Source organism: Branchiostoma lanceolatum, chromosome 3 (genome assembly GCF_035083965.1).
Source record: "Branchiostoma lanceolatum isolate klBraLanc5 chromosome 3, klBraLanc5.hap2, whole genome shotgun sequence".
Classification (NCBI taxonomy): domain Eukaryota; kingdom Metazoa; phylum Chordata; class Leptocardii; order Amphioxiformes; family Branchiostomatidae; genus Branchiostoma; species Branchiostoma lanceolatum.
The window spans coordinates 16,518,863-16,535,895 of record NC_089724.1 but is presented as its reverse complement, the minus strand read 5'-3'; the positions used below and the strand labels follow the sequence as shown (position 1 = coordinate 16,535,895).

The window sequence follows — 17,033 nt, the reverse complement described above, 5'->3', positions numbered from 1 at the left end:
GACCCTTTGGTAAATTATTACACCAGGGTGAGCAAAGTCGACTTTTCTCTCCTTAGCAGTGAGAAAATTTCGCAGTCTTCCAGACGCACGGGACAACAAAATAACTGACGACATCGTGTCGGGTGACTAACCTACGTCACTACATGATATACATAAATCCCGTCTATGTGATGCCAGTTGTGTCCGTGGACTTGTAAGAAAGCTTCAGGAGGCCATATTTGACAGGTGAGTCTTTCATCTAGGCTTTTTTTGCTTCAACTTACTGCTGATGTAAATGTAGGTAAGCTATGAACACGCATGTAGGTAGTGAAGTTGATGCCATATCGGCAAGTAAATCATCATAAAACGTGTAATTTTTGAGTTCCAAAATGCTGGCAGAGGGACTAAAGGTGGGCGCCGGCCCGGCCACACATTCGTCTTGCGTTAGTTTTACTACAGCAAATTCGTCGTACGACATCAAGGCATTCTTGGGACAGTCGTGAATATGTCGTGCAAAATCTAGCTGCTGTTGTGATAGAAAATGTTGCCGTTAGAATAAGGCTCAGAGCCGAGGTCTGCTTCTGATCAGTAGACTGAAGTTAGCCTAACATTGTAGATTGTCTGTGACTGAAGAAGTCTGTAGGCTATTCTTTGTTTGCAGGGCGGCCTGTAGGCCGTTATAAGTTACTTATCAACATCAACTATATGCATTTGAGTGGTCACAATGTCGTTCGTTCATATCCGTTTCCTATACTTTGTTACTTGTATGCGCTACTGTTGACCTAGATCTGTTGTTCTATCCCAGCGAATACCTTGCGCAGTGTGCAGTTACGTTACTGTCATGTCTACAGTTGTAAGTTTACAATGTGGCAGCACTGCTGAATTGAATTAAAAAAACTGACGATTGTGGCTTGTTTTTGTCAAGCTGGTGAAGACTTACGTAAAGCGTCATATCAAGAAACGTCTGCAACGTTGTATGATCGTGCCATCATCCTGAACACTGGCTGCAAAGATAAGGGGCGAACCTTTTAAAGTTGATTGAGACCCTGTATGCTGGATGTAGTACATACTATTGCCTGTATACGTGGTGGTGTGGCAGTAAATGTTTCCCAATGCCCAATGTTGGTTGTCGCAGATTGGCAATTCAGCTGAAAATAAAGCCCCTAGTACGTTGCCACGTCATTGACCTTTCTATAGGTCATTCAAAGGAGAGTGTTGCAATACGCAATGGCGACAGAATTATGTAACCAAAGGCGAAGAGCTAACTAAAGGTGTGGCATCATCAGTAAAGGACAAAGGTCTACTTCAGTTGACCACAGCGGTAGATGGCAGAGTAAACATTCGTGTCTACACATGTGCAGCTCAGGAGTTCACAAGCTAGACTGAGTGTTGGGGAAAGCCTTTTTGCAGAAAATAACAGAAATTGAAATCTTTCTAAACTGTTAGACGGCTGTTTCTATGTATATATGTTTGTATGTATGTATGTATGTATGTATATATGTGTTTGTTTATGTATGTATGTATGTATGTATGTATGTATCAGTGTGTCATGTTTGGGAACTGTAACACCTGTAAAAAGGAGTGGCCATGGGTATCAAGGCTGCAATGTACGCACAGTAGCTAGGGAACAAGGTCCTCCAGGCCCCACTGACACCACCACCGTCACCCCTCGCGCGTGCACCTTAGCAAAAGCGTCCAATAGCCCGAAGGTGTGGCGTCAACCAACTCACGGCTACAACTCATATATACCATCTTTCTGTATGAAATTTAACTTTTATTCTATACCTCAGTTCCCAGTCGACCTTGTGCACCCGTGATGAGCAAGAGGGTGACAGTGACGGTAATCTTTGAGGAGGAGGATGAGTCCGTGGCCGTTCCTGGCCCTCCAGATGTCGAGAGCGGAAACTGTCTGGTGTGTGGAGAAAAGGCGTCGGGTTTCCATTACGGAGTCTTCAGCTGTGAGAGCTGCAAGGGTAAGCAAACTTGCATGGGTCGTGGCGTGCTTTTCTTTCAAGGGTACAGTCAGTGCATGCATGTAAAGTCATGAGCTAAGTCTATCATTCCATTTTCATGTCACTTAGGTCAAACGTAGGTAGGCAAATGTGTTTGTATTAAAGCATTAACATGTTCTAGATTACTAAAGTGCGTGTTGCTTATTAGTTTCGCCAAGAATGTAATGTTGCATGTAGCATGGTTGTGTTCGTGGTTTAACAGCATTAATCAAGATGCTATGGATGGATGGATTGTTATGAAATGTGGTTCGTGCTTACAACCTTTTTGTAATCATACTATACAACCGTACGTTTGTAAGTTGTATGTTAAAGCATCTTATATTATAAGTTATAATGGCGTTGCGTGTACTTTTTATCCTTGTACCAAATGGCATTATGCTGTGTCGATTTTTGTAGGTTTCTTTCGGAGAAGTGTACACAAAGGTAGCGTCAAGGTCTGTAAGTTTGGGAACAGGTGCTGCCTGGACCCCAGCACTAGGAGGAGCTGTGCTGAGTGTCGGCTCAGGCTGTGCAAGGCTGCTGGCATGAGGCCTGATTGTGAGTCTATAAGTTGACATACTACTATATCATGATGGTATACCGGCCGCTACACTCATTGCAGGATAAAACACGTGGACTGAGGAGTTCCCTTTTCTGGTCAGTAATAAGGCTAACAAGATTAAGCTCCCATCTCAGTATGTTCCTCTGAGAATAAATCGAGCTGCTATGATAAAAATGTACACTGTTATGAATTCAATGCTTAGTTCAGTGTTTTACAATGTAAAGCAAAATTTGCAACAAAGATGACTGAAAACAAAGTTTCCTCTACCACCTGTACACAAGATTGATATCATCAACGGAGTCTTTATGTTTGTCTCCAACAGTAATGATTCATTATGTATGTCTTGGAAATAAGCAACTAGTATGAAATAAAAAAGAGAAACTTATATTTATTTTAAAACTTATTCAGAAGCAGTTTAAGAGTCTTTGGTCATCTTTCAGGTCTTCTGTCGGACGCTCAGCGCAGGTCCAAGTCATTGTGGCGGCAACATTACCCAGCAGGCAAGTCTTCCAATGCCGGACATTCGTCTGCATCCTCACCACTCATCAACCAAAATGGCGACATCCCATCCTCCCCATCCGGACCATCAGCACCACCATGGTCTGATGACGTTTGCTACAGCAGTACCGCCCAGTGGATACTGGGGGACCCTGAGGTGGCCAGGATGTTCGCCAAGCCTGAACTGGTGCAGTTTCTGGCTCCAAACCACCAGCAGATCATCTCTGAAATCCTGGGATATTGGAAAAAGAACGCCAGCGAAGAACGCAGGCACATCGAGGAACTATGCAACGTAAGCTTAAGTGTTCAGCGTTTTACTCAGCTGCTGTTAGTTTTAACTAACAGCAGAGTAAAATGCTTTGGAAGTCCAACTGAACACAAAGACCAATTTAAAAATTGGTCTATGTAAGTCTATGTGGCCTTTTACATCTTTGCTCCATGTTTTGTATATATCAGCCTGTGTTTGTGTGTGTGTGAGGGAAGAAATGGCAATCTGGAAGAATCGTCGATTCTGTAGCTGTCGATCCTATGTCTGGTTAACGGTTTGCCCGTAGTGATCCCGATCGGAGGCTAATAATTTGTTTCTAAATATTACAGTCACGCAGACACTCCAGACTTTTCAAATTTGATTCATGACTTTAGATCATTTGATTGACTTGAAATCTAGGACTGTCTCCTCGTTTTATTTGGTGCAGGACACTCTGGCGGGCAAGACCATGGAGGAAAAACAACTCAACTCCCTAAAGCACGGAGATGTTTGTATCCAGAGATGCATCGCCTTCTGCAAGGCAATCAGGGGATTCAAGGACCTCTCCATCGATGATCAGATCGCCGTTGTCAAGGTAAGTTATTTTTCTAATTCGTTATCTGTAGAACATATTCTTTTATGATAGTATATTTACTATTGACATAGATATCGAGGGTTTCGATCTCCAAGACTCGTTATACTTTGTTTCACTGGGGGGTACAGCCATTACGTAGGTGCAGCTTTATATCACCGGGTAGAAATGCGTCAGATTATTGTCTTGTTTTTTTTTTTTAATTTTTTTAAATCTATTGGTTTGGGTGTTCGGGACACACAGCCAGGTGTGCCCAACTAGCCTGTGGCTATTACAAGGGGCTGGCTAGCCCTGCTGACAAAGACAATACATTACAATGGACAGCATAACGAGCTATAACAAAATTCTAAATACATGTACATATCAAAAACTATCGTACTTAAATGATTCTGTTTGAAGGGATCCATGTTCGAGTACTCCATGATGCGCTGGACTGTCTCCTGCCAGGAGTGTGATATAGACCACGAAGTGACCTACCGCGTGGCAAACTTAGGTAAGTGATGACTATCACATTTAACCCTCTGTATCACATACATGTACATGCATTTTATAAAACCAAGGAGGTTTAAAAGAGACCTCCTTGATAAAACAGTGCGTTCATTGCTAAATCATTGTAAGGGTTTACATGACAATGATTCAGCCTGTCACCAAGGTGATGACGGGTTACTCTTGGTTACACCAGTTAATTGATCAATTACAAGTTATGACCGTGCTGTACTTAAACCATAGATGTTGCCAATACATTAGAGGGGTATATAAGATAACAAAGCGAGTATACATTGATGAAGAGAGCTGTGTTAGCGGTAGAAGTACGATGAGTGTTTCTGATTATATACTGACTGTAGTAATAGGTAGACTCACACTCACTCGCACAAACTGTTCTATCTTTTCAATAGAGTGTTTCTCCGATATACATTCTGGCGCGTAGACTTAAAACGGGGTAGAGTAACAACCATTCAGTGTCGCTGAATCACCCCTACCCAACCCCAACCCTCCTCTCGCCAGCTGAGCCCCAACCCCCTCCCCACTGGCTGAGCCCCAACCCCCTTTCCCTCCAGCTGACCCCCTCTGATGCAGTTTTATACATGTGATTTTAGTGTACACCCAGGACTTCATGGGCACCTACATGAAGTGGGTTGAAGGTATGGCAAAACTGAACGTGGACCCGATGACAGTTCACCTTCTTTGTTGCGCGGTCGTCCTATCACCTGGTAGGTGTTTCCCCAGAAGGCACTTCTTATACTCAGTTGCATGCAATATAACTTGATTCCACGAAGTTATAACTTATCTGTCCAAGCAATGATAGCAAAATCTCTTAGATGCAATGCATGTCCTGATACTTTGACTGAATTGCAAACGGTAGTCTGCGAACATTTCGATGCATGCTAGCCTGTGGAGTCAAGCGTCACTTACAAAGAAGCCCCTATATTCTAAACCTTGTTATAAGTTCATTTGTCGATCTTTCTTGTGTGTGGCAACCTGTGTGGTAGTGCATGCTGAAGATTGGAGGCCAAGACCAGGATCAAATATGGCCTTGCCTTGTTCGCCATTCCAGATCGTCCGCATATTGCCGACACTGCAACGCTGGAAAAGGCCCAGGAACAGTACACAGACTGTCTCCAAGCTTACTGCAAGGTCGCCTACCCGAACGAGCCGATGATGTTTCCTAACCTCCTCGGAAAGCTGACGGAGGTCCGCAGTGCTGGGCAGGCCTTTGAGAATGGCCTGCGACCAGACTACGAAACCATGCTTAAAGTGCAGCCACTTGTGTCGGAGGTTTGGCCCAAAAAGTAGTGTGAATCAGTCGGCCGTGTGTACAAAATGGAATCCATCAATTTTGTAGAATGATAACCCTGATCTGAACTTCGGAAACCCGGCCACGTCACTATGATGCCTGGTGAAAGAGAGTACAACAATAGTATGCTATTTGAAGTGCGCATGACAGGGGCCATGGATATATATGCCCTTGTATCACAAATCCCCACAAGTTTGAATACAACGCAATCGAAAAATGCAGAACGTCTGTGAGTTATACACTTACCAAGGCTCAATATAGACAAAAAGAAATTATATAGATACAAAATAGCATTTCTATCAATAGATAACGTATAAGTAACAGTGCACACTTGAGATGAAACATGTTTATGTGGTATTGTTATTTGTTGATTCTGATTCTATCTTTGGACTCATAATTGATTCTGGTTTATAGACAAACGGAGTTGCCAATGTATTGAAACAGAATTCGTAACATTCACCTCTAAGCTATAATGGTATTGTCTCATTTATTGTTGAAATGAAGGCATGCAAATGGGGTCATGAGAAATGACTAGGAGGGCTTTAGTGACCAACCTTAAGAGGTTTGCTACTTTGTACCTTTAAGGGACAGCGTCTCATGATTGACATGACAATAATCATAAGTCTGTTCCCACGTAGCCTGGTCCCAGTCTCTAGGGGTCAGCTTTAATAGGGTTTTTTACCGGGCCCAGTTTGCTTTATTGAACCGTTTCTGATAGCCTTCCTACCGCTACCACTAATCTCCAAGCAGATCCACACCGGGCGCGAAAATCGTAGTATGCTAGCCAGAGAAGGTCCAGTCAGCCAGAGAGGGTCCAATAGCCCGGTACGGCTATTGGACCCTCTCTGGCTGACTGGACCTTCTCTGGCTAGCATACTACGATTTTCGCGCCCGGTGTGGATCTGCTTGGAGATTACGCTACCACTACTTCCGCTTGCCACCCGACGTAATCTAATCCAAGGCCGTAAACACACCCCGAGTAAGCTGTCTGAGCGGGCGGGGGCTACTCCCAGTGCCGTAGAGATATCGAGGAGCCCCCGATGGTATGGATTCCAGGCTAGTTCCTACGTCACCAGGCGCACATTAGTGTTCGGCGTTCCTGTAGCCGCATCTTCGGAAGCTCTGTTTATCAATGGTAGAGTAAAAGTGCCAAATGACCATTCTGAAGAGGAATAAAAAGTTCGTAATGTATAAGACACAAAATCTCTAGCTCTCTGCAGCATAACGGGTTGTTACAGCGATGGGTGGTGCCCCCTAAACTGGGCAACTCACGGAGGCGCTTCGCGGCCAGGATCAACACAACGCTCAAGACATGTAGACATGTTAATGTTAGAAATTTTACAGCCAACAAAGGCTATATCATCTCATGAAGTGTATTCTATTGCATATGTTCTACACTTCTCTCCGCCGAACAATAAGGAACAGTTCAATGGTCACAATGGTCGCAACCAGCCAGTTCCGCCGATTATCCGGACAATTGAATTTCGCTGCGTGTCAAGGGCGTCATCAAGCGGAGTAAGAAAGAACGACATAATTACAGGTAGCACAGTATTTCTCTGCGACCCACGGGTCAATAGTAGTTTGGGTAAAAAGTCAGGAGGAGATATGATACCATCCCAGCATTCCTCAATACACATCCAACAATACACACCCACAGATGGCTGACTGTGGGCAAGAAGTATATAGACTTGTCATGTTGCCTTTGATATTGCAGCAACTGGTGCAATTTGACCATTAGATTTTCTTGTCTTGAATTGTCAAAAGACTTAAGTAGTCCATGACACTGTCTGACCTTTGTAATTTGTGTACAACTTTCTAAATTGTGTCACAAACACTTGTTAACCATTGTACAAATATTCAACAAAAGGTCTGTGTCCAAACTTGACCAAACTACAGTGTTTTTCTGAAAACACTATTGATATATGATATCATACAACTTGTGCATCAGCAGAAAAACCCAAATGCACCAAAAAGCACCCATGGTAAAGTAAAGAAAATCATATTTTGTAATAATTGTAAACAAACATAATTTTCTTTACTTTTACAATTGAAAAAAAAAATTTAATGTTATTTATTTATCTGTTTGAACCTTTGTACTATGTTCTGTGTGTTCAGCCTTGGTTCAACCTTGCTAGATCTAGATTTCACAATGAAGGCAAGAATTTTTGTGCCCAGTATTTTTTTTTCTCTCTTTATTTTGTCACCCACATAAGTCAGCATTGCCTTATAGCAAGGAGGTTATATACTCTATATAACCTCCTTGCGTATAGTCAGTATGATAGAACGATACAACAACTGTATATAATGATAGCTTTCTAGTCACATGACTGAAAGTGCCCAATCAGGAGCTTCATATTTCATTCCGCCCTGACATTTGACTACAGACTGGCATTACAGGAGTATACGTGCGTACTCGGCGCGGGGAGTTTCAGCGAATATCTGGGCATTTCACCCGAATGTCTTGAATCATATGCTTCATTACAAGACGACCTCAGAAAGGTAGGGTCCCTAATCCGTGTCGTTAGCTTTGATGGTGTATGTCGATTGTTTTTGTACTGGAGGCATGCAGGAGGAGCCTAGAATCGACCTGTAGGTCGTATGTTGTTTTGATAAAAAAAGGGGGGAGGGGGGCTTTATGGGGGGGGGGGTTGTTGTCTTCTTGTCACCGTTTGCAACAAATGTACCAAACTTTAAGCAAATATGTATTTCTTCAAGCATAGATATCTGTAACGATAGATCTCTTTGTACCTGATCTGTATTCCATTTAGCCGTGGTCACTCTTGGAGGGCGTGTTGTGCTTGCATTTTACATTGCATGCTTGAGTATGCGGATTTATAAAGCTGCAACCACTTTACAAAAATCGCTCCAACCACTTTACACCCGAAACGCCTTGATGACTTCATGACACTTTAAAACGACCCTCATGACCTCAAACGGTTATAGAGACTTTGAAAGGGATACACAGGCATGTCAGTTATTTATGAGCCTGTCGTCTTGATGGAATTGTCTTTTTTTTTCAACATGTGGAAAACAAATTGTTGTTGATGTTCCAGTTGTCAACAACAACTCCGTGTGACAGATTTATTAAGCAGCCAAATGTCGCGTCTGTTGTATTGGTTGTATGTAACAGTTAGCATGGTAAATGCAGTGCTGTGTGTATTCTAAACTTCTATGGACAACAAACAATTGTACTGTAAGAAAAGTAAGAAAATTGTGAGTAATTATAAAGCCCTGGAGCAACACTGAAAGTTGCTTGATCCTTAAGCTATGTTTGTTTATATTTGTTGTGATCATTGGGGGGAATGTCACTGTGAACATTTCATTTACATAAGCAAGGATATTAATTTGATTGGCAGTGATGATTATATTGAATCATAATGTGACATGTATCAAATAACACCATATGATACATGATATAACTAATGAAGCATATAAAAATGTCATAAGTAACATCGGGATTTAAAAGGGTCATTAAATTACATAACTTCCTTGTTGATTACATAAGCCAAGGTTGTAGTATAGGTGAACGTTAGGTGGGTACTGGTACCATATACCGGTACAAAAACGGTATTTTTCTCTGGACCGGTCCAAAAAAATCGGACCGGAAAAATCAGTGGACCGGATTTTGGACCGATTAGAAAATTCACAGTACCAGCACTACCAGGCTACCAGCAGGCGGTCACATATTGAATTATACATGATAAAGTTACTGGTCTAAGAAAATACAAAACACCAGATTTGATGAGTCGTGATTGCTCTTTTTCGAAGACATTAGCTGTGAATCATATCTAGAAACACCTAAAGGATGAGTCAACAGACGGCGAGTATAGTTAATTTTGAGACCAAAAAAATGTTGAACCTTAAAAATCATATCGTTCCGGACATGACGTTAGTGATTCGACACATGCATACACTTGCACTCAAGTAAATTTACATCCAAAGTAAAGACACCCCCAAACAAACCACAAATCAGTTAACCGATATTTATTTCCTTCTTGTGTGCCAATAGTCCGCATATTTTACTTACTTTTTGTTTTAGTTTTTCATGATAAACTAGCAACTGCTTAGAGAGTTAGAGGTGCTGAAAGCTGTAAGAGTCTAAAGAAGGATTACTTGTTAGTCATAATACAGATAGTTGTCAACTACATTGTACTCTAAGAACGACAGGTTTGCTTTGAATCTCTTTTGTGAGATAAAAAGTTACCTTGAATAAAAGGTTGCATGTTTTGTTACATCTTCGGTTCCTTTCTGCACATTAGTGTGCATGGGGAATAATCATATCATTCTAATATCACGGTGCTAATATACAATTTGAATCTAATTTGTAGGACTCAACGAGACCTTTACTTGTGTCTCGCTCTCCAAAATATATGTACTGTTACACTACTATAATCAGGTCTGGACCTGGACCTGACCCCCTGGACCTGGACCGGACCTGAATTTTCTGTACCGGTACCCACCCCTAGTGTACGTAACTCTTTGTTTTCTTTTCCGTTTAACTATAACACCACAGCCAAACATCTAGACAAATGAATGAAATTGCCTGATTTCTTTCTGTCAAGGTGTGCACGATACTACCATGACTAACCAGGTGACAATAGCAGACATCTTTGATGAGGAGTTGTCCAAGGACGGAGAGGGAGTGAACTTCCCTGCCCCTCCTGAGCTAGCAGCAGGAGACTGTCTGGTGTGTGGAGACAAGGCCTCCGGGTTTCACTATGGAGTCTTCAGCTGTGAGGGCTGCAAGGGTGAGTACAGTACTCCAAAAAAGAGGGTCTGCAAATGCCTTTTTTGTAAGACGTGGCGAGCTGATTTCATTCCCCATTAATTATAGCTCTAATCAAATGTTATGGGTTGTTGGTAAATTATATCCTGAAGCCTAATTGGTTTCCTTTAATTCTATGTAGCATGTTACACACATGTATTTGCTATCTTTATTGAGAAATCATTTGTTACACAAAGTGGAACGCCATATTGCCCAAAAGTCACAACAGAGCATCCGGTTGTGTCGGTATTCACAGACTTGTTTTGCCAGACCCCCCATGAAGGCAATGGAACAATCAACCTTTTGTAGAAACAAGTCAATTAAACACTCCTCCTGAATTAACTGTTGACCGCTTGAAGCCCTCCTAGATTTGATATTGAACTTGTTGCCAGGATTCCCCCTAGCAGACCCTCAAAAAAACAAGTCAGAAATCTTGACTGATGAAATATGTTTTTTCTTCAGAGCTCGTCAATTTTTTTTCTGTGTCTCATAGATGATGAACCGAGAAAGCTTGTAGGGTAATATTTCTGAACTTGTTGATGAAGTTCTCCTCCCACGGCTGCAGGTTTTTTCCGTCGAAGTGTGACCCGTGGTCATGTGAAGGCGTGCAGATGGGGGAACCAGTGCAGTATGGACCTGTACACCAGGAGGAGATGTCCCGAGTGTCGCCTTAGGTCCTGTAAGGCTGCTGGCATGAGGCCTGACTGTACGGTTTCCTTTCATTTGTTTTCATTGTCTATATGACCTAGTAATTGTAAACTGTGCACCAGACCATATTATTATATAGCAAAAAGGCAGAAAATTTGATATTTTGTTTGTGAACTTTACAAGCAAAGTTAAATGTTTCCCTAATCATTACATATACAAACTTTGTTTCTGTACAGTTGGATCATACGTGTAACCCAGTGTTGTTTTCCTTGTAGCTTGTCATCTGTGACATTCCTTTTCATCGGTGGCTTAAGTGTATTAACAATTCTTATAGTACAGCTATTTCAGTATAACCAATTAACACTAATGGTATATATTTGGGACATAATGCACAGGCCAGCTAGCCTGGGTGCCATCCTAATTTCTACCGGGGCTCCTACACTCGCTACCCTCAAAAAATTAATTTTTTGAGGGTAGCGAGTGTAGGAGCCCCGGTAGAAATTAGGATGGCACCCAGGCTACAGGCCTGCTGTACTCTTTTCCTTTCTACATGTACCTCTTGACAAAAGAAATATCTTGACTGCTTTTGAAATGTCTTACTATTTTACAGGTCTGCTGACCCAGGCCCAGTGTAGGTCAAAGTTACTGTGGCGAAAACACATCGCACCAAAACCAGTCAAGTCCGAATGCTCAGCGTCTTCATCGGCCATGCATATGCCCAGTCCGGACCAGAGTGGAGTGCCCGACCAAGTTTCCTCGAAAGACAGTCTTTCACCATCTGACTCAGAATCAAGCCACACAAGGTGCAGCTCTATGTCTTCTGACGCCGCCCACAAACAGGTTTCCTCACCCGAGAACAAACTATACACAGAGAACAACAGCAAGCGCCCTATTGTTATGGAAGCGACGTCCCCGGATCTGGTGCAACACGGGCCAACAGTCGCCAGATCTCAGTCTGCAACTAGCGACGACATATTGTCCTTCATTAATATCTTGGACACTGACATAGAGGTGGTGCAGAACACCGCATCACTTGACAAGATCACAGACATCGAACCCATCCTCCTGACTAAAGAGGAAGTTGTGACTGCGACGCCTGAAAAATGTAAGAAAGCGCAGGACACGGAAGTCGCTGCCGAGACGCTGCTCTCTCTTCACACCGGTGTAGGCAGCTCCAAGGGAGAGCAGTCAGGTCCCACCACGGAGGACTTGTCACAGGTGGCACCGATCGAAAATCTGTTTGTGAGGCCAGACATCATCCAGGAGCTTGACAAAGAACACCAGCACCTCATCAAGGCGATATTGGTATACTGGAAAGAGAACATCGAGCCAGAACGCAAACATGCCATAGCAATGTGGGAGGTGTGTATGTAGTGTTGTACCTGGCCTGGGCTTTCAGATGTAAAGTCAGGCTTTGGGTTTTCTTAATCTTATATGGTGTTTTTCTGTAAATTTAAACATTTCAACACTTTCAAAAAAAAGTTATCAGTGCATCAGATTTTCAACTGTCTTACTGCCCAATCGAGTGACTTATCAATTTTGAGGAAGATTGCAGTTAGGACAGTCAAAAATGTGCTAACTTTTTGTCTTGGAAGGTTTAGCCTTGTACTAGCCATGTTAACAATAGATGCAGATGAACTAAAAATCTTACGTGTTTGTACTGCCTTTCCAAGCTGATGAAAATGGCTACATATATGTACCAGCAGGTGTGTTAGGTTCTATTGCAAGCAGAGGTTTGACGCTTGAGGCTTACGTTAATCCTGTTTTTCAGGACACAGAGGCCTGTAAGACCCTGCAGGAGAAACAGCTGCGGTATGTGGAGCACGGCAACAAGTTTGTGGAGAGGTACATCTCCTTCTGCCGCACCCTGCAGGGCTTCAACAGTCTCCATGTGGAAGACCAGATCAACGTTGTCAAGGCAAGTTCCACACTGGTCGGGCTTATCCATAGAATATGGAGGCCTTGGATTTGAACTTGATGTAGAGGTATTCTTGAACTACATTATCAGGGGTGCCAATGTATTCATATTCATACGAGTTTTACGGAATACATACGATCCATTACGCAGAAACATACAAATTTTACGGAATTCATACGAGTTTTACGGAATACATACGATCCATTACGCAGAAACATACGAATTTTACGGAATTCATATGATCCATTACGCGGAATACATACGATCCTTACTATTTGACATGACCACCAAATTCAAGATGGCTGACTCGGGATAACCAGTTCTTCGTACGATATCTTGGCTTTTAAAAGCTTAATAATGGTGTATCCCATCCGGCTAAACTCTAAAAATCTCAAGCTGCACTAAATTAAGACTGATGTAGGCTTAGACCAACTAGGAGGACCAGACAAAGCTAGATTTGGTGCTAGCGCGATGGACAACAAATTAGTAAGAATCGTATGTATTCCGCGTAATGCATCATATGTATTCCGTAAAACTTGTTTGTTTCTGGGTAATGGATTGTATGTATATTTCGTAAAACTTGTATGTTTCTCGTAATTTCTCTCACATAGTTGCATAATGAAAAAAACTATTACTGTACAAGTGTGTCCTATCACTAAAAGTACCTTAATGGATCATCTGATCATACTGTGCATCATAGCATGTCAGCGCAGGTAAATTCTAATGCACAGTTATTATTGCAGGAAATACAGCACTGGGTTTTCAGGAAAAAGGCAAAATATACATATGCAATAGCTGCCAGTTAATTGTATTTTGCCTTTTTGTATGACCTGGGTAATTGTACGGAATTACAAAATGCCAAACCATTTAGCATTCATACTAGTACATATTAAAGAATAGCATAATTGGATTAACCATGATTGCATATGTCACATAATTACAGCACATAAGGACTGAACAATACACTCTAAAATATACAATCAAAGGATATTGAAAACTGTCTGTATAAAGGTCAGGCTGCTAAAATTCGAGAAATCGTCTGCTTTGGGGTCACAAGTAAGGTGGGTTCTACTAAAATCACAGCTGATTCCACTGTTTGTGTCTAGATATTTTCTTCTTACATGTAATAAAAGGCTATGATATTGGACCCCCTATATAGGATGATACTGGAAACACAGATCTAGATCAAGAGTAAGGAATATGATGTAATTTTTTATTTCAAATTTTAGTATTGTTTGTAGATGAGCCACATACTTAACTGTAAACATTTCATTTTTCACTTCAGGGATCCATCTTTGAGAACTTCATCATGCGTGGGCCTGTGTTCTGTAAAGAGACAGGTTTGGATGTCAACATTGCGCAGCGCCTCACCGCTATGAGTAAGTTGTCTTTTGTCTGGAAGGGGAACTGAGAGTACTAGTCTTCTGAAACGGAAAACTGTGACCGTCCAATTTGATAGCCTAAGGGTAGATTTTCAGGCAAAAAATACTGTAAATGCAGAAATCTTGATGGGGATATAATTTTGCGGTAGGGAGAAAAGTGTACGCGGTGGTTTTGAGTTCTCGTTTGAGACAATAGTAGCACTACAGTGACACTGGATTATGTTCGCGGTAAAGAGTTCACCACAAAAACTGCAAACATAAAACCACCACAAACATTTCTGCATTTACAGTATGCTTGACTCTCTGGTGATTTTGAAATTTAGTGACCATGATTTCCCTTCATCATGATACTTAAAGTTAAACAAACATGAAAGGAAAAGATTGCCTCGTGTGTCTTTGGGTGACGTCATTGCTTCTACCATTGCAGTGTACACACAGGAGTTTACGGAGAGGGTGTTGAAGTGGTGTGAGGGAATGTGGAAGCTGAACGTTGATCCCATCACAGTGCACCTTCTATGCTGTTCTGTCATCCTGTCACCAGGTCTGTACTTGGTATCCTTGCTGATCAGTACATTGTATTTGTAGATATTGGAATTTAACTATTTCCCCCTTTTATGCCTTAAAACACAGTATGTTGTCCCCAATGCTAATACACTATATGTTATCTATTGAAGGCTGTTTATGTTCTTTCCTATGGTATTATTTAACATGACCAAAAATAGTTTTGAAATAGCTTTTTAAGAAAAAAGCTTTTGGATTACCAAAAAACAATGCATATCATACTCTTCCAGACCGTGCCAATGTGAAAGACGGGGAAATCCTTGAGAAGGCACAAGAGAAGTACATCGGGTGTCTTCAGGCGTACTGTAAGGTGGCTTACCCCGACCAACCGCTGATGTTCGCACGGCTGATGGGAAAGCTGACGGAAGTGCGGGATATTGGTGCCTCCTGTGAAAAACACCTGCGACCAGAGTGTGCCAGCATGATTCAGGCACAGCCACTGGTGTCAGAAATCTGGCAGAAAGACTGAAAAGGCAAAGAAAAATCACAAACAAACCTTTAGAGCAAATACATGTTTTTAATAAGATCTGTCTGGAAGTCAGGTTTGAATTATGTTGATAAAATTGTTGTATGCAATCATGTAATTAATTATCAAATTCCTGTGACCAGGTTACAAGTTTTGAAGAGTCCCATACAAAACTGTTGATACTATATAAATGGGACTAAGATGTTTGGGACAAGAATAACAGTGTGTCATCTGTATCTTTGGTTTGTATTTTTGGAGCTACATTTATGTTCTAAGTGTAGCTTTAAGGCCTCCGGTAACTATTCAAACATAGCCAATATTGTGGCATAAGTGTTATATGACTATATATTTGTCAACTGTGAAGTTTAACTTCTTCCTGTTGTAGTTTTGTTCTGTAATATTGGCTACAGTGTAAATAAGCCAGGACAAAGGTTGGGGTGGGGGGGTTGTGGCCATGAGTGGCTGGAAAAATGATGGTGGTAGGTCATCAATGTGACTGTATTTAATATGTATTTGTTTGGCATGAACACGTTCTTACATGAACAGCCAGAGTTGCCCAACTAGCAAATGGCTGGCTAAAAGGGACTGTACAGAACCATTAGTATTGACATACATTTACAGAGAGAGAGGGGGGGAGGTAGAGAATATAGCCAAATATTTAAATTTTGTCTGAGAGCCATCATAATCCAAACATTTTTCAAACTGACCAACATGGTAGCTATTTAGAAATGACTATCAACAGATTAAGCACTTTAAAGGTGTAAATATTTCAGAGTAAATATGGGGCAGACTGAAGTTGCTTGCAAATTATGCATAGACATTTGTGTGAGTGCCTAGTAGTCACAATTGTGTGTACCAAAATTTGGCAAAGTTTGAAATACTATTCAATGCATTATACAGTTGTAGTAAAATAATCAGTGGGACATTAGCCGTGTATCCATCCTATTCTAGCTCTGTTTGCTCCTTTGATTGCTTCCCTGTAGAATAGGCTGGTACCCGTTAATAGTGAAAGAATTGAACCATTTAGATATTTTCCCAACATATTTTGATTAGCTTTGAATCACACGATCCATGGAAGTAGTAGGCCTTCGGAAGTTCAACCCGTCATAATGCTTCCCCGAAATAATTCAGGATCTAAGGACCAAAGATATGAATAGGGACAGTGTCCAGACTACTGTAAATGCAGACATGTTCGCGGTCGGTTTATTTTCGCAGTGAACTTTTTACCCCAAACTTAAAACTACCACGAAAAGCCGTTCCATTGTGTGACTGTAGCGCTACTATTCTTTCAAATGCGGCCTCAAAACCACTGCGAACACTCCATTTTCTCCTTACTGCAAAATTGAATCCCCACAAACATTTCTGCATTTACAGTATTCTGTGTTGAAGCTAACTGGAGCTGGAAATTATTAGGATGGAATTCCAGCCTTAGTGGGACGTTAAACACGACTTGTACAGTACATGCAGAAATTAAGCTTCTTCCATGTTGGTAGGTAGAGTATACAAATGTAGATCCTTTAGATGGCCAACAGGTATGCTTATGTGAAGGTATATGAAATGCACAGACAATCAATTTAAGAAAGGAAACGCTCATTTTCAGGTGCTCCCTATAGCTATATTTACAGATGC

The 17,033-nt window shown here is 41.6% G+C and overlaps 1 protein-coding gene across 1 annotated transcript; it reads left to right on the top strand.

The window, feature by feature from the left end:
- The first annotated feature begins 17 nt into the window (after positions 1-17).
- On the top strand, positions 18-15,422 carry LOC136430633 (uncharacterized). Its single transcript, XM_066421407.1, has 13 exons — positions 18-225; positions 1,770-1,952; positions 2,388-2,528; positions 2,973-3,322; positions 3,726-3,872; positions 4,269-4,362; positions 10,227-10,412; positions 10,995-11,135; positions 11,688-12,439; positions 12,849-12,995; positions 14,281-14,374; positions 14,805-14,918; positions 15,169-15,422. The coding sequence occupies exons 2-13, from the start codon at positions 1,796-1,798 to the stop codon at positions 15,405-15,407; spliced, it is 2,562 nt and encodes an 853-aa protein (XP_066277504.1). The 5' UTR covers positions 18-225; positions 1,770-1,795; the 3' UTR covers positions 15,408-15,422.
- Positions 15,423-17,033: the final 1,611 nt, after the last annotated feature.